This window comes from Salvia hispanica, chromosome 5, assembly GCF_029641045.1.
Source record: "Salvia hispanica isolate PSC_SH4W2 chromosome 5, Shi_PSC_v1, whole genome shotgun sequence".
NCBI classification, from domain to species: domain Eukaryota; kingdom Viridiplantae; phylum Streptophyta; class Magnoliopsida; order Lamiales; family Lamiaceae; genus Salvia; species Salvia hispanica.
The window spans coordinates 31,447,430-31,474,612 of NC_142696.1; the positions used below are offsets into that span (position 1 = coordinate 31,447,430).

Consider the following 27,183-nt stretch of genomic DNA (forward strand, 5'->3'; position numbering starts at 1 on the left):
AAAATAGAACTTTTGCCGAAAAATGAAATGACTCAACTACCTTGGGATAACCCAAAAGGAAATACTTATGACTCAACTACATTGGGGCAGAGGCCGGAGGGTGTTAGTTTTATAAATTGTGGACTAATAATAAAATGTGAATGGAGTGACTTGTCTACCTAGCATTTATAGTAAAAGTGAACCAAAACTTCTCATGTCGGACGAATTAAAGTGAAAATCGAAACTCCTAATGGCTGACGGAATGAGTATAATTTAATTTTTCTTTTTTCTTTTTTCTTTTTTCTTTTTTCTTTTTTCTTTTATTTTGCAAGGGCTGCTCAAGTAGAGTTAGAAGCACAACGAGAGAAAACTAAACACGTCCCTGGATTTGTAGTCATATCCGGTATCAATGTTATATTTAGAATAAAAGCATTTTGAAATAAACAATAGAATGATTAGGTAGATTTGGATCCACATATGGACATTACTATATCAAATTATCAATGTTATAGCAGATGGCCCAATTGAGATAGGTCTGAACAATTGATAGCAGATGGCCCAATTATGATAGGTCCATTGTTAGTCCATATACTAAAGTAGAGTAAAGTATTTGAATGTATTGAACGGATTAAATAAATATGCGTTTGATTATTTTATGGAATTATATACTTGAAATGAAATTAGGAGCTCACTAGTTGCTTCCATATTAATCTCAGCTCATAATTGTTCTACTCTACCCACATTAATCTCAAAGGAGTGACTGACTATTCATCGACACTTGGAAAGTTATTTGTGTAACTACTAATTCGAGGTCGACTGCATAAATATTAAACCAAAGTGTTGCATATGGCACCCATTTAAAATGAAAAAAAGTCCTATTTAAAGAAAGAAAAATGGAACCATTTCATAGTACTAGTAGATGATACGAAACACGCAACTCAACTCCACCCCCAAAATCAAGCCTCTATTGTGCAAACGAATCGCAGCCGTCAATCCCTCTCATCAGCCGCCCCATATCATCACCGCAGTAATACAGTAAAGGGGCTCCATTTCAAAACCCTTCCCTTCCATTCTTCCTCCTCCCTAATTTTATTTTTATTTCACAAAAACCAAATTTATGTATTTAAATATAATTCATTTTCACTGCATATATATATTTACCCTCAGCTAGATCGATACATACACTCTCGTATACGTATTTCTTTTTCCGGATCTGAGCCTCGTCGGAACACGCCGGCGCTTAAACCCCCGCGCTCCGCCTCCGGAAAACCCTAGGACGCTCCGCCGACCTTCTTTTCGTTTCTGCTTTTCGGCTCCTCTAGATCCTCCCAGTCACTGTTTTCGTTTTCTGGCGGGATTTTATTGTGCTATTTTCGCTTTTTTGAGTGTGGAGAGGGCGTTTTTGGGGTAAGTTTTTGTTTTTCGCCCGTTGTTATTTGGTGTTACTTTTTGAATTTTTTTTTATGTGTTTTTATGGGTTGTTGCGTTGAATAAGTCGTTATCGTGTCAAGCAAATGTTTGCATGCATTGTTGATGCCATGTTTTTTTGGGTTTATGTTAGCGGTAATGAACCTCACTATATTCGAGGTATGTTTCTGTTGAGCTGAAGTCTACTTTTCTTGACCTTGTTTTGATGATAAGTTCAATGTCTATTCGTTTGTGTGTGAGATAATCGGTCATTGCAATTTTCTTGAGGTTGTCATTGTTGGAGTTTATTTTACTATTCTGCATTTTGTGTGTGTGGATGTGTGTGTTCACTTGCATGACAGACTAAATTAGTGAAACTGCTTTTACTTATGTGTTGTAAGAATGGAGATGTTAGGTGCTTGCATTGGTTTTCGGGTACTGAAATATTCGCTCATAGAGAATGCCTGGCTGTAGGAAACCACTAGTTTTAAGAGGATGATAGTGTAAAGAACTCAAATAGCATAACATAATTTCGATGAGAAGGGCCCATGGTACAACACGAGAGATGGATTTACATTGGCAATGATTTGATGGGGAATATCTGATTGTAATGATATCCTACGTAGCTTTTCTGTGAGTAATTCATATGTTAGAAGCCTATTGCTCATGCTGTGATTGTGGAATTCTCAAACCATTTGTTTTTTCTTAGCTGTCATGTGCTTTCATATAAAACCACTAAAGAGTTGTGAATTCTTGCTCACTTAGTGCAAAATAGTGAAGTAGGTATGAAGATGATAAACCTTTTATTGCTGAAATTAAAACCACTTATAGGTTTGGCATGTATATTTAGCAAGAATGGCTTCGCATATTGACAGTGGTTGACGCAATGTTTTTGAGTACTGCCGTTCATTTTTGAGGAAGCACTGTTTTAGGCACTAACCACAGAAAGAGAAGGAAGACTACTAGTCAATTGTGGATGATGAGATGGTTTGTAGAATGATCAAGCACAGGCTTTGAGCATCTTATAGATATAACGTCAGGAAAGACTCATTTTTGCCCCAGTTGTAGGATTGCTCCACGTAATGGTTGATAGTTGTCCTCATGTTATATCAGAATATCCTCTATGCTATCATTGTTATGATCTGCTCTGTCTCTCTGTTCTTCTTATTTGCTATATCTGCACATATTGTCTTTGCGAGCTCATCTGTGTCTTTCTTATTTGCAAGATGTATGTAGTTACTGCTCCGTAAGTATGTCGACTATCTGACTCCAACCATTGCTTTTATGTATTGCACTAACTTATGTTAAACATCTTTCTGTTTTTGTAGTTTTAATTATGAGATAGGTATATCGATAGTCATGGCCTCGAAGGGTCCAAGGTCTAAACTTGACCATGAATCACGGGCTAAGCGGCAGAAGGTGAGGATTTTAACTTCATGCGTGTGCCAACTTAATTTGTATTAGGCTCTTAAAACATTTACCGCACCTCTCATTATCTGAGTATATACTTGATTTATAATTTAACCTAGAATATGTTTAATATTTGATAGTGAGTTTTTTCAAATACAATTCTGGTTTGTTGCTGAAACTCTTAATATTATACGATTGAAGAATTCAATGGCTCAGAGGTTTAGTATCCTAACTTCCCTAAGATTTATATGATCAACGAATTGTAATATTAGTCACTCTAGGATCTACTACTTTTGTTAATATACATAAAATTTGTCTGTTTGTTAATTCTTATACATGCTTACAGCTACAATTTATACTTTCTTAGTCATACTTATAGCTTTTGAATGACGGAAGTTTCACTGCATGGATCCCATGATACAGAGCCATGTTTTGTTATTTATTCTGTGTTGTTTATCCATACAGTTAAAGTTGCATTTGCTTGAAATCTATTACAAATTGTATTTATAAAGCTGTAAATTTTGAAGTCATGGCTGTCCAATATCATAATATTGTACTCCCTCCGTCCCATTACACGTGACACATTTCTTTTGGGGTAGTGGTGTTTAGTGGTTAAATGAAGAGAGAATAAAGTAGGAGTGAGGAAAAGTAGAGAGAAAAAGTCAAAGAGAGGATAAAGTAAAGAGAGAGATAGAGTGTTGCTTTTTTGCTATAAAAGGAAATGTCTCACTTATAGTGGGATGGCCTAAAAAGGAATATGCCTCACTTATAATGGGATGGAGGGAGTATCTATGATTGGGTATTAGAAGTACAGGGAATTGTCAAATACACACACACACATCCTACGCAGTATCTTGATTGACAAGAAAAGCTGGGGCACATAGCAAAATGTCCGATCATTATGTTCGAGCTTAGAATGACTGAAATCTTCTGCTTCTATAGTTTAATTGTTTGCACTGACACTTTTTAATTTCTCTTGATCCTAGGCCCTTGAAGCTCCAAAAGAACCTCAACGTCCTAAAGCACATTGGGATCATGTCCTGGAAGAGATGGTCTGGTTGTCAAAGGTAACCAAGTATATATTCTTTCAACGCGATACCTAGTTGATTGGCTCAGTTTTTAACTTTCTAAGCTTTTTCTGTATCATTGTTTAGGACTTTGAGTCGGAGAGGAAATGGAAGCTGGCACAGGCAAAGAAAGTTGCTATACGAGCCAGCAAGGGCATGCTTGATCAGGCAACAAGAGGGGAGAAGAGAGTCAAGGTGCACATTTTCCCTTTTACATTTTGCATGTAGTTGGAGGACTTTTGAAGAAAGATGTCATTTTCACCCCTTCGTTTTGAGCTGATGTGTTTACAATTATTTATTCAAGTCCACTGATAATTTGGTAATGCTGAACACAATGTAATCAGGAAGAGGAGCAAAAGTTGAGAAAAGTTGCCCTCAATATTTCGAAGGATGTAAAAAAATTCTGGATAAAAATAGAGAAGCTGGCAAGTGCCCTCCTGAAATTTCTCTTCTAATGATTTTCTTTATATGATGATTTGATTAAATATCTGGTTACCATGGTGGTTTAGGTGTTATACAAGCATCAGTTGGAGCTTGATGTGAAAAAGAAGAAAGCTCTTGATAAACAGCTTGAGTTCCTTCTTGGACAAACTGAAAGGTATTTTATTATATGGGATCTTTTTGCTATCTGCCTGTGAATTTTATACTTATGATGAATAATTACCAAGGAAAATCAACATCAGCAGATTCATGAAGAATTTAGTCCGTGTTATCCTATTACTTGACATACTGATGCTCCTCACCTCATCTTTTAGGTACTCATCAATGCTGGCTGAAAATCTTGTCAATCCACTGAGTCTTTGCAAACCATCTTACTTGTGCAATGCTGAGGCAAATCCGAGTACTTCTGGGAGAAGAGCTGATGAATCAGATAATGGTATGTCATAAAATTTTGGCATTGATCAGTTCTACTGTTTTTGTATCTTTTTTGAGTTCTGATCCTTTGATAATGCTAGGATCCCAGTCAGATATCAAAGCTGTAGATGAAGACTATGATTTGCAATCCACCGAAGAATCTGTAAGTTCCAACTCTCAATGATGGTTATCCTTATGGATATTGTAAGCAGTATCCTTAATTTTGTTGGAAGATATTTGCGTATAGACATTGTGCAGTTTCCATGCATTTTATTTCCTAGCACTAAATCCCCTTTTCTGATTTTTCATCTGTTTTGGCAAGTAGACCTTGATATGAGCTGTTAGTCTTTTTTTTTCTAAATCTTTTCTTACCCGTGACTTCTTATCAATCTATTTGACAAGGTAGCAAAAATACTCGAGATAAACTAGGGCCAGTTTTGCATCTATAATAAGATGTTCTATATATGGTTTGAGTATTTTCTTGGAGGATCACCGTTGATTGACTGAAGATTATAATTGAAGCCATGCGCTTTGTTTGGATAAAATTATTTTTCTCTGGAATCCAAAAAGGCTTGCATTCATTCATTGGACATCTTTTGCTATCTAGTATCAGTATGTGAGCTTATAGAAAACTGACTATTTTCCTGTGCTTTCTTGCAAAAGTTAATTTAACCACCAATATCCAAAAGTTAATTTGCATTTTCATTTTATGGATCCCGATTTTGTCTTAGTAATATCTTGTGCTCTTATTTATAGCCATTATTATAAAACATCCCAATGTCTTTCCTTCAGGAAGATGATGAGCGTACTGTTGATGCGGATGAGGCTCTCATCACTAAAGAGGAGCGGGATGAGGAGTTGGCAGCATTACAAAGTGAAGTCGATTTACCTCTGGAGGAGATACTGAAACGTTATGCAGCCCATGAAGGTACCTATTTATTTATGGCATTTTGGGTGGCTCATTAAATTTAGCTCTGAAATTTTGGTTTCTTCTCCATGTTGTATGATTATGTATCAAACTACTGTTGATTAATGTAATTTTTGCTCAGGCAGCAGAGAAAAAAGTCCCCAGAAGGATGATGATAAGCCTGGGACAACTGGGCATAATGAACTTAATGGTTAGGTCTTATCATGCTGCATTTTGAATTTATTTCTACTCACTTCCTTTTAACTTGAGGTTCAATCTTATTCAGGAAAAGAAGATTCCATGGGAGATGCCCTTGTGATAGAGGAAGGCAACTCGCCTGTGAAATCTGGTCGTCGTTGTGTAAGTTGTATGTGTTTATATATACTGTTGCAAACTGTAAAGACTGTCTAATACTCAACATAATATTCCTTGTTTGATACATTCAGGTTGAAAGTAATGGTATTTTGTCTGCACCAGAAAACCATTGTCCGGAGGTGGCTGAAAATCACAAGAGAAGTTCTTCGAAAAAACTTCTTGAGTCAGAGAAGAAGCAGATCTCACATGAGTTCAATGACGAACAAGTAAGTGTGTCTATTTGGTTTCTGAATATAAGTTCTGTTTGATGTATAAGACCCTTAATGTTTGTGCATAGTGCTACTTGTCATGTTTATGGCATTTTTTTTAGTTCCCAACTATGTTTTTACTTATTCCTTAATATGGTGTTTGTACTGGATGTCTCAAATTAATATTAGCCTATTAGGTTTAATTTTTTACAACCTTTTCTTGCTATTGCCTGCTCTTTCCATGTTATGCTTTCGATACAGCTCAGATTATGTTGAATTCTGATTACCTCTATTTTTGTAGGAAGATGATGATTTTGTACTCTCAGCAAGGGAAGAAAATGAATATGACATGGTAGGCTCTTGATTATTAATAAATGTTTGGAATTTGACATGTTTTGCAATGCACCATTCTTCATTTGTAAGGGTACCTGCATTTTCTTTTCAAGAATAATTCGCCCATGCATCACATGCAGCTAAGTTTCTCCAGTTCTCCTTTTTCAGTGAGTGCTATGTATTATATCCTAATGGACTAGGGTACCATTATTTATCATTATTTCACATAATCCGTCCAGGCTTTAGAATACATTTTAAGAACCAAGGCATGTAAGACCAAAGCATAAATCATAAATGCACATAAATGTTATACCTTTTACAATAACTCATAAAAGCTTGAAAAATATATGAAAACACATCAGTCATAAGTCATAACTACTGAATAATTGCAAGTCTTCTGAAACTCAAGTCTAATAATTATTAGACATAATAATCAAAGATCCAAGAAGATTGAATCATCTCCCTCTCTCTCCATCTTCATGTCCACTTTCAAAACCATATTCCTCTTTTTCATTCACCAATCATGTCTACCGTCGAAAAATTAAATATTAGAAATAAGTACTCCCTCTGGCCCATAAAAAATACTAGAAACTTTTGGGACGACACAGTTTTAATGCACAATTGGTAAAGTAAGAGAGGTAGAAACAAAAAAGTAATTGGAGTATTGTTAGTGGAGAATGGGCCCACCTCATTAGAGAGAAAGGAGTTACCAAAAATAGAAGTGTGCTATTTTTATGGGATGGACGAAAATTGAAAGAGTTTCTATTGTTATGGGATGGAGGGAGTATATATTATGTACTGTAGTTTTATTAAAAAATAAAACTAACCTTTTGGTTGATTTGTTTTCTCTTCCTCGGTGCTCAAGAACACCCCCCCCCCCCCATCTATTAGCAGTGACATTATTGCTTTGACATCTTCATTATCTGGGTTGGCTACCCACTCATCCAAAGGAAAATCTTCTATATTTTTTAGTCTTCTCTTTATTTGATACATGTGGTCGGTTTCCAGGATGACGAAACAACTCTCATGGAGGAAGAAGAATTAGCAAATGCAGAAAAAATCAATACTGCAGACGAGGTGAGGATGTGGGATCCTTATATTCTGAAGTCTTGAATTTTCAAATTTTTATTTAGTCAATTAGATGGTGATATTAATTAATCATGTGCTTTTTCAGATTGCACTTCTCCAGAAGGAAAGTGAAGTTCCTATAGAGGAATTGCTTGCAAGGTATAAGAAGGTACGTAGAGGAGTTCCCTGTTTCCTCCCCTCTGTTCTTATTGAGTGCATATATTTTTCTGATGATACTTCATTGTTCAGGATTGTGACAGTGGAGATGTAGATGACGACTCTAGATCCTTGTCTACTTCTGGTTCTGAAGAGTTATTGGATTCACCAGAACATAGGATGTCTAACCTTATACAGCCTGATTATGGGTCAAATGGATTGGAGCCAGATATATGCTCGCATCCAGAAGAAGAAGCTGAATGTTCAGGAAAATCTGGAGAAGAGACACAAAGTGAAAATATAATTGCTGATGCAGCAGCAGCTGCCAGGTCAGCACAACCAACTGGAAATACATTCTCAACGACAAAGGTGCGAACAAAGTTCCCTTTTCTTCTAAAGTTTCCCCTGCGTGAGTATCAGCATATTGGTTTGGATTGGCTTGTGACCATGTATGAGAAGAGACTGAATGGAATACTTGCTGATGAGATGGGGTTGGGTAAGACGATTATGACCATTGCACTGCTTGCTCACTTGGCTTGTGAGAAAGGAATTTGGGGTCCACATCTCATTGTCGTTCCAACTAGTGTCATGCTCAATTGGGAGACTGAGTTTCTTAAATGGTGTCCTGCTTTCAAAATATTGACATACTTTGGAAGTGCAAAAGAGCGGAGAATAAAGAGGCAAGGATGGTTGAAACCTAATTCATTTCATGTTTGCATTACTACTTATAGACTCGTCATCCAGGATTCAAAGGTTTTCAAGAGGAAGAAGTGGAAGTACCTTATTTTGGACGAAGCTCATCTAATAAAGAATTGGAAGTCACAAAGGTGGCAGACATTACTCAATTTTAACTCCAAGAGGCGCATTCTACTTACTGGTACACCATTACAGAATGATCTTATGGAACTGTGGTCTCTGATGCATTTCTTGATGCCACATATTTTTCAGTCTCACCAAGAATTTAAGGATTGGTTCAGTAATCCTATATCCGTCATGGTAGAGGGACAAGAAAAAGTAAACAAAGAAGTAGTTGACCGGCTGCATAATGTACTCCGTCCCTTCTTACTTCGCCGATTGAAAAGGGATGTCGAGAAACAGCTTCCTTCGAAGCATGAACATATTATATGTTGTAGGCTGTCAAGGAGGCAGCGTAACTTATATGAGGACTTTATTGCTAGCTCCGAGACTCAGGCTACCCTAGCTAATGGTAATTTTTTTGGAATGATCAGTGTTATTATGCAACTTCGTAAAGTTTGCAATCATCCCGATCTATTTGAAGGCCGTCCAATTGTAAGTTCTTTTGATATGCGTGGTATAGACATGCAACTTAGCTCTTCTGTTTGCTCAATGCTTGCCCCTGGGCCATTTGCATCTGTTGATCTTAATGGCTTAGGATTCGTCTTCTCTCATCTGGATTTCTTCATGACATCTTGGGAGAGTGAAGAAATTCAAACTATTGCTACACCTTCAAGCTTGATTCAGCAACGTGTAAACCTGTCTAGTTTGGAGGATAATTGGGTCAGATGCAAGACAAATAATAACAGGCATTCAACAAATATATTTGATGAGATTCAGAAGGCACTATTGGATGAGAGGTTGAGAGAAATGAAAGATCGTGCTGCAGCTGTTTCATGGTGGAATAATATAAGGTGCAGAAGAAAACCCATTTATGCCACTGGCCTCAGGGAGCTTGTCAGTGTCAAGCATCCTGTCCACGATATTCATCATCAGAAACACAATCCTTTGTCATATCTGTATTCATCCAAGCTTTCTGATATTGTACTTTCCCCAGTTGAAAGATTTGAAAAGATGGCTGATCAGGTTGGAAGTTTCATGTTTGCAATACCTGCTGCGCGTGCACCACCCCCAGTTTCCTGGTGCAGTAAGGGTGGATCACCTGTGTTTATTCACCAAACGTCCAAAGAGAGATGGTCACAACTTTTTTCCCCTCTTCTTACTCCATTTAGGCCTGCTATTGTCCGGAGGCAAGTTTACTTTCCAGATAGAAGACTTATCCAGTTTGACTGTGGTAAGCTGCAGGAGCTTGCAGTTCTGCTCCGGCGACTTAAATCAGAGGGTCATAGGGCTCTGATATTCACCCAAATGACAAAGATGCTTGATGTTTTAGAGGCATTCATCAATCTTTATGGATATACTTACATGCGTCTAGATGGTTCTACTCCGCCTGAAGAGAGGCAGACACTCATGCAGAGGTTTAATACAAACCCCAAGATATTTCTTTTTATTTTGTCAACACGGAGTGGAGGTGTAGGCATCAACCTAGTTGGGGCAGACACTGTGATTTTCTACGATAGTGACTGGAATCCTGCTATGGATCAACAGGCACAAGATAGGTGTCACAGGATAGGTCAGACACGTGAGGTTCACATATATAGGTTGATAAGTGAGAGCACAATCGAAGAGAATATTCTGAAAAAGGCCAATCAGAAGCGGGCTTTGGATGATTTAGTTATACAAAGTGGAAGCTACAATACAGAATTCTTTAAGAAGCTGGATCCAACAGAATTGTTTTCGGGCCATGGAACAGTTTCCCAAAAGGATACACTACTAGACAAAACATCCAAGAATGGTGGTGAGGTAACATTATCTTGTGTGGATTTGGAAGCTGCCTTAAAGAATGCTGAAGATGAGGCAGACTACATGGCGCTGAAGAAAGTGGAAGAAGAAGAGGCTGTAGATAATCAAGAGTTCACTGAAGAAGCAGTTGGCAAGTTGGAGGACGATGAGCTAGCCAATGAAGAGGAAATGAAGCCTGATGGTCCTGCTGAACAGCCTGCTTTGAATGTGAAATCAGATGAGGGCAATGTTGTGAGTGAAAGCCATCCAGTTGAAGAAGGAGCCCTTGCTATCCAGAATAATGAAGATGATGTTGATATGCTGGCTGACGTCAAACAGATGGCCGCAGCTGCAGCTGCAGCTGGGCAGGCTATCTTGTCTTTCGAGAATCAGTTACGCCCCATTGATCGATATGCAGTACGCTTTCTTGAGTTGTGGGACCCTATTATTGACAAGACTGCAGTTGAGCCTAATACTCAAGTCGAGGAAGCTGAATGGGAGCTGGAGCGCATTGAGAAGTTAAAGGATGATATGGAGGCCGAGATTGATGATGATGAAGAACCGTTGGTGTATGAAAGTATGTGCTCTTTCAAGATTGACTTTTTTTTATGTTTCTATTGCTTTGCAAATATTATGGGCATTGTAGAAAGTTATGGTACTATGGAGCATCTTTCCTCTGATTACTAAGAGTTGTTACCATTACAACTACGTTCATAATCTTTAAATACACATGTAATGGTTTCTTATGTTTTGCTTTGTCTGTAAGTTGGATTTAAATTGTTTTGCATTTCAAATTTATATCCTGAATTGTAGATGTATGATCTTGTGTGATTTGATGTTCACTTTGTTAGTTACTATCTTCATATTTTTTCCCTTTTTCTCACTGTCAAGTTTGTCTTTTCTTTTGTTATTTTCGATTTTTGGATGACAGTTGTTGAAACTACGTTGTCATGGAAAATATTGTATTTCATTAAATCTCTTGACAAGAAAATCCGCCTGCTATGTAGAAAATAAGAGAAGTTCATCACCACATGCATCGAGACTTTATCTTAATTTAATTGTTGTTGTTTAGGTTGGGATGCTGATTTTGCAACTGAAGTATATAAACAACAAGTTGAAGCTCTAGCACAACACAAGGTATACAGCAGCACTTGCTTTATGATATAAGATGATATATGATTTGTGAGGGAACCAATTCATTTGCTGGTGGATCCTTCTGGAATTTCTACCTCAATTTAGTTATTTTTATGGTTGGAGATTTTTCTTCCTAACTAATGTTTAATACTAACTATCTAATAGCTGATGGAAGATCTGGAACGGGAAGCCCAGGAGAAAGAGGCTTTAGAATGTGGTTATTCAGACTCTCAAAGGTTAGTATTTGTAACAGAAACTCTGAATTCAGTGTATGGAGTTTTTTGTTACTCCCTCCGTCCCTAATAATTTGCCACCATTTGACCCGGCATAGGTTTTAAAAATAGAAATTGGGTTGAAAAAGGTAGTGGCACGTGGGTCCTACTTTTATATAGTAGTTTTTTTTATAATAAAAGGTGAGTGAAAATTAATTAGTAGATTGTGGGGTCCACTACCAAAAATGGTAAAAGTGAAAGGTGACAAATTTTTAGGGACGGACGAAAATGGAAGTGACAAATTTTTAGGCAGAGGGAGTACTTGTTAGTATACATGCAGACTAGCTTGATAGACATCTCATTAGGTGGCCTCTTTAGTATTCATGGGCAATTCTTTTTTGTGAATTCTAGGTCTCTTATTAACTGAAGCGAGATTCTAAGTTCACCTAATAAAATTTTGTATACATGCTGGCTTACCCTGTTCACTTACTACACTAGTATGTGATACAGAAACATGTACTGTAGTTCCTCTTATGCAGAAGAATAGTATCATAATAGGTATTATGTTCTATCAAACAGCTTTCCTTCTAGCTTACTCTGTTTTCCCACCAAACAGGGATTTCGTTACTCCAAAACCAAAACCGAAGAAGAAAGGCAAAAAGGCCAAGTTCAAATCCTTGAAGAAAGGGGCTCTAGTTTCGAAGTCCATATCTATAAAAGAAGAGTCATCAATAGAACATATGTCTATTGATGATGATTTAATATATGATGACACCCCCACATCTTCAGATGCTTTATCTCCCTGCTCAACTCAAGAGAAGAAACGTAAACCTTCAGATAATGAAGAACAAAGAAGCAGAAAGAAGTCTAAAAAGCTGAAGGCTTCTGAAACTGGGAACATTGTTTTGTATCACAAATCTCCTGGAAAGCATCAAGATGAACTTAAAGACTTGAAGATTTGTGATAATGGTTACTTTGATAATGAAAAGCAAATAAATAGAAACAAGGCGCGAGGAAAGCTTTCTATCCCCATCATGCCTCTGAAACGGATTTTCACAATAAAACCAGAAAAGTTAAAAAAGAAAGGAAACATTTGGTCTAAGGATTTCCTCCCTTCTCCTGATATTTGGTCACCAAAGGAAGATGCCGCTTTATGTGCAGCTATCCATGAGTATGGTCCAAATTGGAATTTGGCAAGTGAAATCTTGTATGGAATGAGTGATGGTGGGTCTTACCGGGGCAGGTTTCGTCATCCCGTCCATTGCTCTGAGAGGCTTAGGGAACTAATTCAAAGATATGTGTTATCAGTTAACGATGTTACAACTAATGACAAAACTGTTGGCATGGGTACAGGGAAGGGGCCTCTAAGAGTAACTGAGGTATGCTAGCAGCTCTCTCTTGACGCATTGTATTTATTCATATGTTGCTGTTTGGCTGTTATCTTTGCCAGTAAAATAATTTTCTGAAATGTTATTGTTGCACCAAGCAATGTTTCCTGAAATGTGTATGTTTGTGAAATAATGTGTTTTTGTTACGATAGGTGAAGTATTAGTAAGCGGTGACTTGTTCCTTAAACCAAGGATACTGCAGTTACTTGGCATAATCTGACACAAATATAGTTTGAATGTAATTTGTTTAGATTTCTGCTTGTTCTTGGACAATTTAATCCTCTCACACTAAACCTCTTCTTTAGGGATGAAGCTCTGTTGATTTGTGATATTAGGCATTTTAATTTATTATTGGCTCCAAAAATACTTATGTTTTATGAATTATTGGCTCTAATTTCTTGTGTATGTTTTATGAATTAGGATAACATCCGGGTATTGCTTGGCATCACTTCTGATTTACCAGATCACGAACCACTTCTTCAAAAGCATTTCTTTTCGGTGCTCTCTGCTGCTTGGAGGAATATCTCACACTCCAGCCACAGTGGCAATTCTCTATTATTTCAGAACAGATTCTATTCATCCCAGGAGTTTTATGCCTCTGCCAGCAGTAAGAATTCCTTGGGAAAATCACCAGATAGGCTGGGATTCTCTAATTTGCCTCAGTGTGGGAAGTTAGTAGCCGCTGCTCTGAATAGAAGCCGCAACATTCAAACAGATGACAGGCTAACTATCACCAATCCTTTGGAGGATACCCCTATAGAAAAGGAGATATTGGATTTAACGCTTGAGCTTGAAACAGATAGGGATGAAGTTCTACCTCTTCCCTCGGTCGTTAATGTGTCAATTCTTGGTGCAGACCCATCCACGTCTTTCAAGGAGCATGCTGGTGAGGATCGGCAATTTAAATCTTCCAGGGGCACAGTTGAGAGTCAATTCAGGTATTATCTCTTGTTAATACAGTATATAGTAGTAGTAGTATTTATTTTTAAAATCTTCGTTTTCGGTTCATAGCGTATTCCTTGTGAGTTTTGATAAGCAACCTTATTCTTGTATCTTCTCTCTTCGTGTCCAGAACTGCATCAGCTGCACAATTTGACAGTGGTTTTGGGGAAGAATCACAAGGATTAACATTGGGCGATAACAGGTCTTCAAATTCGGGAAAAAACAAGCTCCCTGTTTCTGAGCCGGTCAAGCCTTCTAAATCGAAATCGAGAAGAGCAAGTAAAGATCACACTGACTCGCAACATTTGACTTCCACCGAAGTGTTCCAAAATCTGCCATTGATGCCAACTGACCCCAGCCTGTCCTCCTCCTTTTCTGAAATTGGATTCGACTCTGCCAGCCTGGTGGACATGGATGAAGGTTTATCTCCAGACATGACAGAGCTGGTCTCGTCAAACTATGACCCGGAGTTGACGTCTGGGCTGGATGACTTGTCAGATTTTACTGAATTCATAGAAATGGGGTAATGAGCAGCAGGCAAATGCAAAAGAAACGCCATAAAGCTTCAAATGGGAGAGTCGCCATGTTTTTTGAACGGCTATATCTCAGGACCGAGAAACTCCCAGTCAATGAAAGTGAGCCCGGCTCAAGGTTGTTGAGGTGTAAATGCTGTGCTATCGGGAATAATCAAAGAGAAAGATAGACCTCGATGAATGACCTGCAAATCGAAGTTCCTGGTGGTTGGGAGTTGGGGAAGATGAATGCCGACGACATCGGAGGCCATTTATAGGATTGTAGAAGTTCCAGCAGGAGATAATGAATTTGTGATATGGTAGGGTGTAGGATAGTATTCTTGCAAGTGGTGTTTCTGCTGCTTAATTTTTCTTCCTTGCAGTTTTGGGGGCTATATTTTTTTCACACTTTTCTTTATTAGTCCATGCATTGCAGGTACATCATCTGCACGGAAATTGCAACATCTACTCTATTTCAATATTAACAAAATTGAAGTTGAAAATATCCTAAACCAGAGGAAAATTGAACTGCATAGATTTAAGGCACAAAACAAGTAAAATTAATAACTAAGGGAAAGCGGTAATTATGCAATTAATATAAAATGTTTAAAGTTTGCAAAACTAATATTCTCCTTGTTCCATAAAAATATGAGGTCGTTTCATAAAAATATGCATATGATATGACATGGAAATTAAAACAAAATTAATAAAGTAAAAGAAAGGATAAAAAGAGCAGTTAAAATAGTGTTGGTTGATAATGAGACTCATATATTATTAGTTTATAATTGTAGTGTAAGTATAAATAAATTGTGATAATATTTATAAATGGGAATGTTCATATTTTTATGATGCGGACGAAAATGGAAATGACACATTTTTATAGGACGGAGGGAGTAATAACTATTATAAAAAGTTCAATCCATGAGTATATTTTTTTATATGTTTGAATGTTGTTAACTATTTACTTACGTGTGTACAAAATATGAAATATTGATAAAAAAATTTTACGTCAATATAAAAATTGATATAGAACGTTTGTACTCTGCATGTATATATAGTTAATGAAAACATAAATAACAGAATGTATTAAAAGTATACACAAATGTTATAATTTATCTCTAAATTAGTTATACTCCCTTCCATTTTTTTTGTATTAACATAAAATAAAAATAAAATATTTTGCATGAATCGTATAATCACCCCTTATTTTTTTTCATGTAAGTTAATTAATGAAACGTGCATGAAACGAAATTCAAATTACAGGCGGTGCATTCAAAGATATTTTTGCCAACAATATCTAAATTAAGAAAATATATTTTTATTTTTGTATAAGGTATATTCATGGAAGTAACTAAAGTTAACCCGTAATTTTACCTTAATTACATGATAGTGGAGCATTATACATTAGCTGTATTAAATGAAGTAAATTATGGAGATAACACAATAAAATTAGATCGTGAATTAATATAAAAATGCCTGCTTCCATATTTATCGAATTATTTATAAATTAATTAATGAAAGTATTTAGTCCCTACTATAAACTATATTCTGTCTCATTAAAATCTAAATATTTGAAATCAGCTAAAAATCTGGGAATTCCCTCTGCTTAAACCCTATTTGTATTCCTTCGTTCCTTCCCCCCAAAAAACCATAGATTTTAGGAATTCAATTCTGCAGAAGCAATGCGGAGGGAGATACCTACTCGGAAAGGGAAAGCACAAGCTACAACGGATCACACTGTTGACCGAAGGCTTCTTCGCTCCAAGTACCTCTCCTTCAAGAACCGAATTTCCGGTATTCCAATTTTTTTTTTTTTTTTATCCTGCTCTACTATAAGTTTCTTTGTCGCTAGATTCATGTGTTTAGTAGTCTGTATCTCAAGATTTGTATGTATTTATGTATGTATGTGTGTGTCTACTCATTAATTTTGGACGATTCTGATTAATTTATCATTTATAATTGCTTCCTTCCTGCATTAATGGCTGGATTTTATTTCTATTTATTTGTGCAGATGAGAGGGATGATATATCCAAATTTGATTCTCATAAGTTGATAACATTGATTGAAGAAGTGGATAGCTTGCATCAGCTAGGTAAACTTCCCAACTACATATAATAAAGGTGTTATACTGTTTCATAGCAAAAGATTCATGGAAAATTGGTTAAATTTTAACTTTGTACGGATTATTGTGGAACATCGGATTTTTTATATTAACGACGGATGAAGAAGAATTGACTGTTGGGAAGAGCTGGGATGACTTAGCATCTACAATGTGATTATTTATCAGGGAAAGATTGATTGCTTTACTAGACTACCATTAACTATTTGTTGGTTATGTGATGTTATATTATTGGTAGATTTGTATTTCATTCCAGTTTGTTTTAACTTAGTTTTTTTTTTTCCTTTTCTGTGTAGTACAAAATCCCAGGGAGCAAGTAGTAGATGCTGAAGCTCTATTTGACATTACAGATACACTGGTGACCTCCGTTAAAGCGTATACTAATGATGGCTTGACACCTTCAGAGTTTGTTAGTTGCATTCTTAGAGATTTTCGACAAGAAGGTGGCGGACTATGTAGTTACCGAAATGAGCTAAGGAGTTCGATAAGATGGGAAGACATTGGGGAAGCTGTCTCTGTTGTTTTCAGGAGTGCTCCTGGCTGTCGTACAATGTAATCGTTTTTCTACACTTTGCCAGTTTGTTTGTTATTTTTTGTAAAAATTAGCAGGATGCCTAACTTAGTTATGCTTACCATGCACGGCAGGGTTGGGCCAATGAACAATGAGTTGAAGCGGCGTAAGCCTATGGTTCGTAGAGAGCGTGCAAAACTTGCTAAAAATACTCAACCAGAAGAGGTAAAAGCCTTTCTATCTTTAAGGAAGAGAAGTGCCATGTGATGTCCAGACTTTTTTACTCTCAATTGTGTTTATTACTATTGGATGTTTTGCATCATCGTATAACAACGATATGTGCTGATAATTGGAGCTTACAGACATGATTGGTTTTTTCTTTGACAGCTTGATGAAAAGGATCACGACAAAACCGCAACAGATAAGAATATGGCTACTATGTTTAATGTCTTGAGGAAGAATCGCAAAGCCAAGCTTGAAAATCTAATGTTAAACAGGAAGTCGTTTGCACAAACTGTGGAAAATTTATTTGCTCTATCATTTCTTATAAAAGATGGACGTGCTGAGATTTTAGTGGACGCCAGTGGACAACATCTAGTTTGTAAGTAAAATCCATTGTCGTCCTAGTTTAATAATGTTTCCCTTATCCCCTCCCTAACGTACGTCTACCCTGAAATGCTCCTGCTTTCAGCCCCGAAGAATGCTCCTAGTGCTGATGCAATTCAATCTGGCGAGTCTGCTTATAGTCATTTTATATTCAGATTCGACTTTAACGACTGGAAGGTACTTGTAGCAATCAATTCCTCATATTAACCAGCCTTTCATATCTTTAAATTTCCTGGATAATGTCAACTTGTAGTCAATGTTGGACACTGTTGCTGCCGGGGAGGAAATAATGCCACATAGAGCCGAGGTGAATGAAGCAAGAAGTAACGCTGAAGCAGAAGTAGAGTTTGATGGACCACAAGTTGCACAGCCTTCAAGTCATATAAGGAAATTGTGCAGGAACCGAGGTTTAGTTATGCGGGAGCAGACTGTCGAGGAAGTTTCACCTGAAAGTGACGGCAATAAAGCTACTGGCAGGGCCACTGCCATGCGTAGAGGGAAGCGAAAACTATGATGGTTGGCCAATCTCTCCTTGGCTCGATCATTAAAATTGTTTATATTTGAAGTAGATGTGCATAGTTTGGCTTATCAGTTCTCTTTAACCCTATTAGGACTGACCGGAGTAATGGTTCGTTCCACTTTTTGTCCTCCCAAGGTCTGGCAAACTGCTGAACCTTGGGCATCACTTGTTGATGCTAAATTTTGGGAATATTCATGTAACTAAGTAGGAATGATTGTTGAAATTTACATTATTTTTATTTTTCTATCGACGTTCATATTTTAGCGTGAACTATATTTTAATCATTCAATGACAAATTTTTGCTAGTAAATTCAAATTTTTGTGTTTCAATTGAAAAATGTAGAATTATAACAAATTTTGAATTTAAATTATAAAAAAGTCCATGTGGAATGGGGTGTAGCAACGGAAGCCCTTTTCCCTGCCGAAATCCTCCACACACCTGGAACGAACCCTCCCCCGAACCTTCGGCAACGAGTGCCACACCCCATCTGAACGGAGTGGTGCGGCACCTTCGATTTTACATCTGTTAATGATGTCTTTAGAGCAGCTTCAATCATTACACTAAATTTAAATCCATTTTAGTGTAAATATCAAATGATTTTACTCCATCCATTTATACTAAATTCAAATTTAAAAGAATAGGAGTATTTTATTTAAATATATTTGTTACTCATAAAATTTGAAAAATGATTTAAGTTTGTTTTAGTGTAAACTTAAATATAAAATATGAATGATAGCATTTTACTCAAGAATCTAAAATGAGATTAGTTTTAGAATTTATATAAGCTAATTATCAATTCTATTTTAAGTTTTAGAGTATAGTTGGAGATGTCTTTATGCATTAAGGCACTAGTAGTAAACAAATCAAAGCACATCGTCGTGTTATTGTTTTAGTAGTATCATTTTCCTCTTAAAAACAATACTACTACTATTTTATTCTTAATATTTGTTAGTACAGACTACAGTGTCTCTATCAAGTCACAACATATAGATTTTATGACATTTTCCTTAGAAAAAATATAGTACTACTAAAATATTAGTAATATAAATTGGATAGTACAGTTCTACATGTCAATCTTTTATTTTCAAATAAGTTCGAAACATTCTCAGTGACGCTTGATACTATGAAATACTCGCTTCGTTCCAAAAGAAATGTCACGCTTATAAGAATATACGAGATTTTAGAAAGTTTGTATGTGTTAAGTGGAGAGAGAAAATATAATTTTTATAATAATATGAGAAACAATTTTTCTTACAAGTGAACTATAAAAATGGTCCATAAACTATAGTTTATCTCGCCAATAGTCCCTGGACTTTAAAAAATAAAAAATGATCGATTTTAAAATAAAACCTTAATGTAGGGATCACTCTAGATATTTTTAAAGTCCAATGACTATTAGCAAGATAAACCCATAGTTCATGGACCATTTTTTTAAGTTCAATCTTTCTTATAAATGGAGATATATGATCCATTTAGAAATTACTCCCTCCGTCCGCCATTAGAAGTCTCATTCATGGGCGGCACGAGTTTTAAGAAATGTTAAGAAAAGTGGGTGGAAAAAAGTTAGTGGAATAGGAGTCTCACTTATATATATAAGTTTTAAATGAAATGTGAGTGGAATGAGTTAGTGGAAGGTGGGACTCTATTACCATTTATGGTAAAAGTGAATCGGGACTCTTATTCGCGGATGGACTAAAATAGAAAAACGGGACTCCTATTCGCGACGGGGAGAGTATAAGTTAGCATATTTCGTTTAATCTATATTAGTGGAGTACCATATTATTAATTAATAGTACTATGACTTTTGAAAAATTTACGTACATCCCGCAAATATTAGTGACATTGATAATCATTAATAGTTACAGCTTTCGTATAATATGTATTATTATTAATTAATAGGAGTTTTGAAACTTCACGTATATACCAACTAATATTTGGTGTGGCATTAAAATTTTGCATTATTTCTACACTACAAGTCTACGCCTCTCGGTAGATATTCCTGATATATTAATGTCACCTACACATTAATTTCCAAAAAGAAAATATAAATCAACTAAGCATTCAGAAGTTGTATCGAGCTAATGTAATATGGATGTCAATCTAACCCGAAATTCGTACATTGGCCAGAATAATCCAAAAAAATAGTGGATTAGGCAGTAATTTCGCAATCAATATACGAAACGGGCTATACGGGTTAGTCCGTTAGGATTCGCGGGTTAAATGAGTTGGCTCGAACGGGTTACAGTTCAGCTCGATGGGTTGTTAATTAAAAAATACTAGTACTATACTATGTAATAGAAAGTGGGTTGAAAAAGTTAGTGGCATGTGGGTCCTACTTTTATATATTAATTTTAAAATAAAATGTGAGGGGGGATGAGTTAGTAGAATGTGGGGTCCACTACCAAAAATGATAAAATTGAAAGGTGACAAATTTTTAGTGATGGACGAAAAAGAAAATAAGTGACAAATTTTCAGGGACGAAGGGAGGATTAAATATCTACTTTGTTCTATCTAATGTAAATACTACTCCCAACTAAATTGAATAATATTTCTTTTTGGAACGTCCAAACAAAATTAAATCATTTCCTTTTTAAAAAAAATAAAATATATAATTACTTTTAGTTTATCGAAGAAATGAATTATCAATCAATATTTTACGTATGGTACACAAACATGTGATCTTATAATATGGATAAACTATTTTATTTTGAAGTCTTTAATTGATAAGGATTCCTAATTATATAGTCCCACTTAAGCGAAATTAAAAGTTCGCGTAACAAGTAACGAACAATTAAATAATGCATGTATATAAGGTGTGTATACCCATGTGTGATTAAGCATGCAATTACGTCCTCAAAATAATTAAATAACATTTGCCAACTGCCAATAGCCAAATATAGCAATTTAAGTTGCTGATTTTTCTTCGTGAGTTGCAATAGAGCCTACCAAAGGAGTAAATATCTTTGAAATAAAAATAATAAAGTAGGTGCGACATCGAACAATGTAATTCAAATAACAAGTTGTACACAATTTGCAAAATCTAGTCACATACATGCAACTTGGCAACCTTTATACCACGCAAAATCGTTGGATTGTTTATGGTCGCTAATTATATATTCAAGATACTGTAAATTACTCATGATAGTGACATAGATTTCATCTAGGAACTCATTAGTTCTATTATTACATTGTTTTAATTACTATATCTATAATGTTGTTGCATGTTATGGTTCGCACATGTTTGTGTGTGTGTGAGGGAGAAAATAAAATTATTTAGTATAAACATATAATCTAAGAATAGGGAGTACGGATTTTGATTAACCATCAATTGAATAATTCGTATTGGACTAGCATACTTATTCAATTGATTAACCATCAATTGGATATGTAGATTTTTAGCACGTTCAAATTTTCAATCTATATAAAAACGAAATAACTAAGAGAGGTACACAACGGGCCTGTGCAATTTATTGTTAAATTAAATTTCCAGATTGAAGCCTCGCTTTATAGTACTATATGTCAATAATTGCAACATTTTTTGGATATTTGTTTTGTAAAACAAGTTTTTATATTGATGATTATAGAATAAAAATGATACTCCCTCCGTCCGCCATTAGGAGTCCCATTTATGGGCGGCACGGGTTTTAAGAAAAGTGGGTGGAAAAAAAGTTAGAAGAATAATGTTCCCGCTTGTATATATTAGTTTTAAATGAAATATGAGTAGAATGAGTTAGTGCAAGGTGAGACCCTATTACCATTTATGGTAAAAGTGAACCGAGACTCTTATTCACGGGCGGACTAAAATGGAAAAATGTAACTCCTATTAGCGGACAGAGTGAGTATATTTTTTCAATCTCAATTCGAAATTGTTTATTCTTACTAGGAATGTCAAATGGGTCAGTTCAAGATTTGAACATTCATGGATTTGAGAGTATTTTCGCCCAAAAAAAGTTTGAAACAGTAAAAAATAGTTTAAATAATATCACATTGAAGTTAATGGACCTCAGAAGATTTCAATTGTTACGGACTAAAATTGATATCTTGACAAATTTCGCAAACAAAAAAAATGTTCCTTCTTTAATTTACATTATGAAATTTCCATATATTTGTTGTAAAAAGGGAAGATGCACTCCAAGTCATATCGTTATACCATAAGAAAAGAAAGTACTGACACATTTCGAAATTAATACATCTTTTTATCAGAGTAACTAAAGTTTGATATATACCCCTTGGATATGTCAAATACAAAATCTATCTACCGTACAAATTCTAACTTGTTAACACAATGTCAATTAGTTGACAATATATTGACAGTGTGTTGATATCAAATCTTGAAATTTAATGTCTTGACAATATGTTGAAGAGTTTGGAGTTTGTACAATTCCATGTCTAATGAAAATAAACATTATCTCCATTTTTGTATATCCCATAAAAATAGTTTATTTATATTTTTGATAATTTTCTCTCTATAATGAGGTGGACTCCATTCCCATTATATGCTCCAATAACACTTTATTTATATCTCTCTTATACTTTACGAATTGTGTATTAGAACTCATATCGTCATAAAAATGTCTATTTTTATAGGACGGGTAGTATTTATTAGAGTTATTTAATTGATGATAATAATAATTTTTTATAAAGAAAGTACAAATATACAAATGATAGCAAACAGCTACGGAGTATTAATATATTAATGAATAATTTTACCTTTAATTTACATCAGTTATTTTTAAGTTCAATAAGAAGGTTTATACTTGTGAATTATTCCTTCACGTGTCAAAATTCATTTTAGACTGTCCCATACACCATAAAGCCAATAATTTTTTCTTAAAAGTTGATCACTTTATTAAGGTCGTCCATAACTAAATAAATAAAACGTGACAAAAACACAAATTTTAAGTCATTTTTAGTCATATAACGGTAGTTATCTATCCTACAAATCATTGGACACAAAGAAATTAAACCCTTCAATTTTCACCCATTTTTCTCATTTCTCAATTCTTATTTATAAATTTCAATCAAATTAATTAATGGATAAAAAATATGACCAATTTCATTTAAAAATTAGAAAATTAAAAATAATTTCATTAAAAATAACTTAATTGAAATTAAAAAAAAAAAATTCACAATTAAAAATAAAAATACACATATGTAAGTCTCAATTTGATCTCGAGCATGACCACAAACCGACGGTGCTTAGTGTATCATTCCCCGTCCTTGGCGAACAAGTCTGTGCACAAGACGTTGTAGTACATCGAAATTAATCCATTATCACTGGTTCAACATTTGCGCCGCTATTCGTTTATCTTAACTTTCTCGGAGAAGAAGATGTGGTCGCCACCTTTCCGTTTCCCATGAGCTATACTGCCTTTTGGCTCATTGGATAGCTTAGATCAAGCAACATGCTCGTAGTCATATCCTCACTCGGACCACCTGATCCTTTCTCAAAGGCGTTCTTCGTTTGCTTACGTTAGTCATAGTCCGATTCTCGTATGCCCAGCCATTTTACCCAATTGCACACATTCTCTCAAAGATTGAGCTACTTCTTTTTTTCTCTTTTAATTCAGTAAGATCAATAATAATTTTTCATATGCCCCTAAATGACTTGAACCTCTGACCTATGTTTTATGTAGGAAAATCATCTTACTAACTAAGTTGTATTTCATCGTTAAACCTTGAGGTACTTGAAGTGTTTATAGAGGGCGTATAAGAGCATCCACAGCGGTGTCCTTATGGACGGACGCCGTCCGTGCCGCTGGCATGACGCTGCTCGATAATAAGAGCATGTCCGTTGGATTTTCCTTTTTTTTCAAAAAAAAATAAAAAAAATAATACCAAAAATTTAAAACTATATATTTTGATTCCCAGAAAATAATTATGTAATTTTTAATATAGAGGATTTTAATTAATGTAATTTTTAATTTTTAGGATTTGAATTATGTAATTTTTAATTTTTTTGTAATTTGTAATAACATTCCGAGTATTTTTAATGCATTTTAATATTGCAGAAATGTTTTTATTAAAATTGAATATGGAATAGTGGGACTCTTGATCTTGTCCTTGCGGAAAAGCATGGATGTGGGTGTTGTGCTCTTGCTAAAAGCATGGAGTAAAAAATGAATAAAAGTGGGTCCGGGCCTACATCCGTGCTCTTGCCAATGAGCACGGATGGGGATGCTCTATTAATCACTAGATTTGGGGTATGTTCTTTCGAAGTGGGCTCGAAGCATACGAGTTCGTGTTATCAATTGGCACCTTTGGATACATCATTGTACCTATTGACTATATTATGCTAAAAAAAATCCATGTTTTTTTAAAATCGAAAATAACGTGATCTTTGCAAATGTCAACATATCTTTCGAAGACTATTCGAATTTTTATACATCTGAGTTTGCCCTCAAGTGGACTCAAAGCATACGAGTTGTGTGATCAATTACTCTTTTTATTACATCAACAAAACAATATAGGAATAACAAACTATGATACTCCCTCCATTCTCCATTAATTGACACCAATTTTTTTTTTCATCTATTCCAATTAATTAGCCCATTTATTATTTTTGGTAATACATTCCATTTACTTTTTTATTATAAAATTAATATATAAAAATATGACTTACATTTCACTAACTGTTTCAACACAAATTAATGCCAGTGATTGTAGACTGAGAGAGCAGTTGTGTAAAATTAGAGACGATAGAATATATCTGATGAGCGTCTGTTATTTGATTTTTATGAAATTAATTATTCCACCCCAAAATTTGGTGGACTATTTCGATTTACATTATCTATGTATGTAACAAAAATATACACTGGAATATGCTTTAAACAGTAATTGGTAAGAGCATCCACTATAGGGGCGGCGCGCCGGCCGCCCCGTTCGCGGCTAAGCCGCGGCGGCCTATTGCGGTGGACGCGTCCGCCCCGGAGGCGGACGGATTTGCTGGGGCGGAAGGGCAATCGCCCGAATGCGGCGAGGACGAGCCGGAGGAGAGAGAAGCGCGGCGGCCGCCGCGCCTATCTATTGCGCGGTGAAACCGCCGCGGCGGTCGCCGGTTTCACCAATTTTTATTTTTTTTTTCGAATTTGTAATGGTTTTTTTTATAAATATTCCTCTCATTTTCATCTTCTCTCCACACACATCTTCACACCCATTTCACTTTCTATCCAAATTTTCTATCTCTAAAAATTTGTGGATTTCCATTGCTACTTATGGATGATTTGTGGAATGAAGCATGAGATTCTTTGATTCAAGAGGTGCAGAGGGAAGCCGACGAGGAGGATGAGGCGGCGGCGGCGATCCCTCGTGAGATTCGTCATCGTCGGACAATCCCACGAGACCATGTCGGAGCGGTTGAGCGGCTTATGGCCGACTACTTTAGCGCTGACCCTCGTTACCCAGCTGAGATTTTTCGTCGGCGTTTCAGAATGTCGCGACCGCTCTTTACCCATATAGCGACGACATTGGCGGACCGATACGATTGCTTCACGCTCCGGAGTGATTGCACTGGCCAGATCGGACTGTCTACTTTGCAGAAATGCACCTCTGCAATAAGGCAGCTTGCCTATGCAAGACCGGCTGATATGTTCGACGAATACCTACAGATGGGTGAGACGACTAGTCTAAATGTGCTCCGGCAGTTTTGTAAGGGCATTCGGGAAGTCTTTGATCCGGAGTTCCTACGAAAGCCAACCCCTGATGAGTGCTAGAGACTGCTAGATATGCACGGTGCGGTGCACAGTTCCCAGGGATGATGGACAGCATTGATTGCATGCATTGGGAGTGGAAAAACTGTCCGGTGGCGTGGAAAGGCCAGTTCACTACCGGTTTCAAGCAGAAACATCCTTCGATGATCCTCGAAGCTGTTGCTGACTACCGTTTGCAGATCTGGCATGCGTATTTCGGTGTTGCAGGTTCGAACAACGACATCAACGTTCTGCAGTCATCGCCTATCTTCAATGATGAGTGCCGGGGAGAGGGTCCAGAGATCAGTTTTGTAGCAAATGGCACGCAGTACCGCAGGGGATACTATTTGGCAGATGGAATATACCCTCGTTGGCCCGTATTCGTCAAGACACTTCGCCAACCGGCTGGAGCGAAGAGACAATATTTTGCGCGAAAACAAGAGGCCGCTAGGAAAGATGTTAGCGAGCTTTTGGTGTGCTCCAAGCGCGATGGGCCATTCTACGCTGCCTGGCACGAGTTTGGCATGAAGATGATGTTGTGAATATTATGGTAGCATGTATCATATTGCACAATATGATAATAGAAGATGAAGGATTTGCTGTAGAACGTTGGACACCGGAAGATGGTGCAAGTACAAGTCACGGCGTTGCCTCCGCGCCGATACAGATGGGTGTACCACGTAGTAATGAAGGAGCACAGCACATGACCAACTCTAGGTCGATTTGATTGAAGAGGTCTGGGCACGTAGGGGAGGCGGCGTAGCGTGAAGAACATGTGTGATTTTCCGTAGATCAAATTTTCGTTGTAATTTTCCCCTCACTTTAATCCGACGAAAATTTAGTTTTCAATTTTAATTTTATTGCACTAGACGTTTTTATCTAATTATTTTTAGTCCGATAATTTTAATTGTAATTGAATTAAAATATACAACAAATAAAATAAAATGAAATGTGGTTAAAAAAAGTGTTCACTATTGCTGCAGACACTTTTTTTTTAGCCGTGGACAAATAAAAAGTGGCTATGGACAAAAAACGTAAAAGTATCCGGCCAAAGTGTTCCATGGATGCTCTAAAATTACCCCTTCAACATCAATAAACATTAAACAAGACAAGAAAAATTAGCATGAGTGGTCAAAATTGCCCCGATTAAATAGAACAGCTACGATCATCGAGGGCGTGGGGCCCGCCCTTTTTGGTAAAAAACCAAAAAACCAAATAGCTGCTGCTT

At 36.2% G+C, this 27,183-nt stretch overlaps 2 protein-coding genes across 3 annotated transcripts; both read left to right on the forward strand.

Annotated features, from left to right (window-relative positions):
- The first annotated feature begins 895 nt into the window (after positions 1–895).
- Positions 896–14,974, forward strand: PIE1 (SNF2 domain-containing protein / helicase domain-containing protein). Of its 2 annotated transcripts, XM_048082561.2 has the most exons (21): positions 896–1,386; positions 2,715–2,805; positions 3,783–3,863; positions 3,951–4,058; positions 4,208–4,288; positions 4,373–4,461; positions 4,619–4,740; positions 4,820–4,881; positions 5,511–5,646; positions 5,768–5,836; positions 5,912–5,985; positions 6,072–6,206; positions 6,490–6,540; positions 7,530–7,598; positions 7,696–7,758; positions 7,839–10,899; positions 11,395–11,459; positions 11,622–11,692; positions 12,285–13,047; positions 13,477–13,994; positions 14,129–14,974. In XM_048082561.2, the coding sequence occupies exons 2-21, from the start codon at positions 2,746–2,748 to the stop codon at positions 14,523–14,525; spliced, it is 6,075 nt and encodes a 2,024-aa protein (XP_047938518.2). In that variant the 5' UTR covers positions 896–1,386; positions 2,715–2,745; the 3' UTR covers positions 14,526–14,974. The 2 variants fall into 2 exon arrangements, with proteins under 2 accessions (XP_047938518.2, XP_088914294.1); XM_089058168.1 differs by lacking the exons at positions 896–1,386; positions 2,715–2,805; positions 3,783–3,863; positions 3,951–4,058; positions 4,208–4,288 and having other exon boundaries at positions 4,828–4,881.
- Positions 14,975–16,098: 1,124 nt separating this feature from the next.
- LOC125190534 (non-structural maintenance of chromosomes element 4 homolog A) lies at positions 16,099–18,576 on the forward strand. Its single transcript, XM_048087856.2, has 7 exons — positions 16,099–16,304; positions 16,522–16,602; positions 16,926–17,181; positions 17,275–17,365; positions 17,528–17,741; positions 17,832–17,923; positions 18,000–18,576. Exons 1-7 carry the CDS (start codon positions 16,193–16,195, stop codon positions 18,258–18,260), a joined length of 1,107 nt encoding a protein of 368 aa, XP_047943813.1. The 5' UTR covers positions 16,099–16,192; the 3' UTR covers positions 18,261–18,576.
- The last annotated feature ends 8,607 nt before the right edge of the window (positions 18,577–27,183 follow it).

Bases quoted from the DNA above. Each gene is read 5' to 3' on its own strand.
- PIE1 (XM_048082561.2), top strand. From the start codon at position 2,746: ATGGCCTCGAAGGGTCCAAGGTCTAAACTTGACCATGAATCACGGGCT. The intron at 4,462-4,618 runs GTATTTTATTAT...CTCATCTTTTAG, and splicing joins CTTCTTGGACAAACTGAAAG to GTACTCATCAATGCTGGCTG. The intron at 10,900-11,394 runs GTATGTGCTCTT...GTTGTTGTTTAG, and splicing joins AGAACCGTTGGTGTATGAAA to GTTGGGATGCTGATTTTGCA.
- LOC125190534 (XM_048087856.2), top strand. From the start codon at position 16,193: ATGCGGAGGGAGATACCTACTCGGAAAGGGAAAGCACAAGCTACAACG. The intron at 16,603-16,925 runs GTAAACTTCCCA...TTTTCTGTGTAG, and splicing joins GGATAGCTTGCATCAGCTAG to TACAAAATCCCAGGGAGCAA. The intron at 17,366-17,527 runs GTAAAAGCCTTT...TTTCTTTGACAG, and splicing joins AAAATACTCAACCAGAAGAG to CTTGATGAAAAGGATCACGA.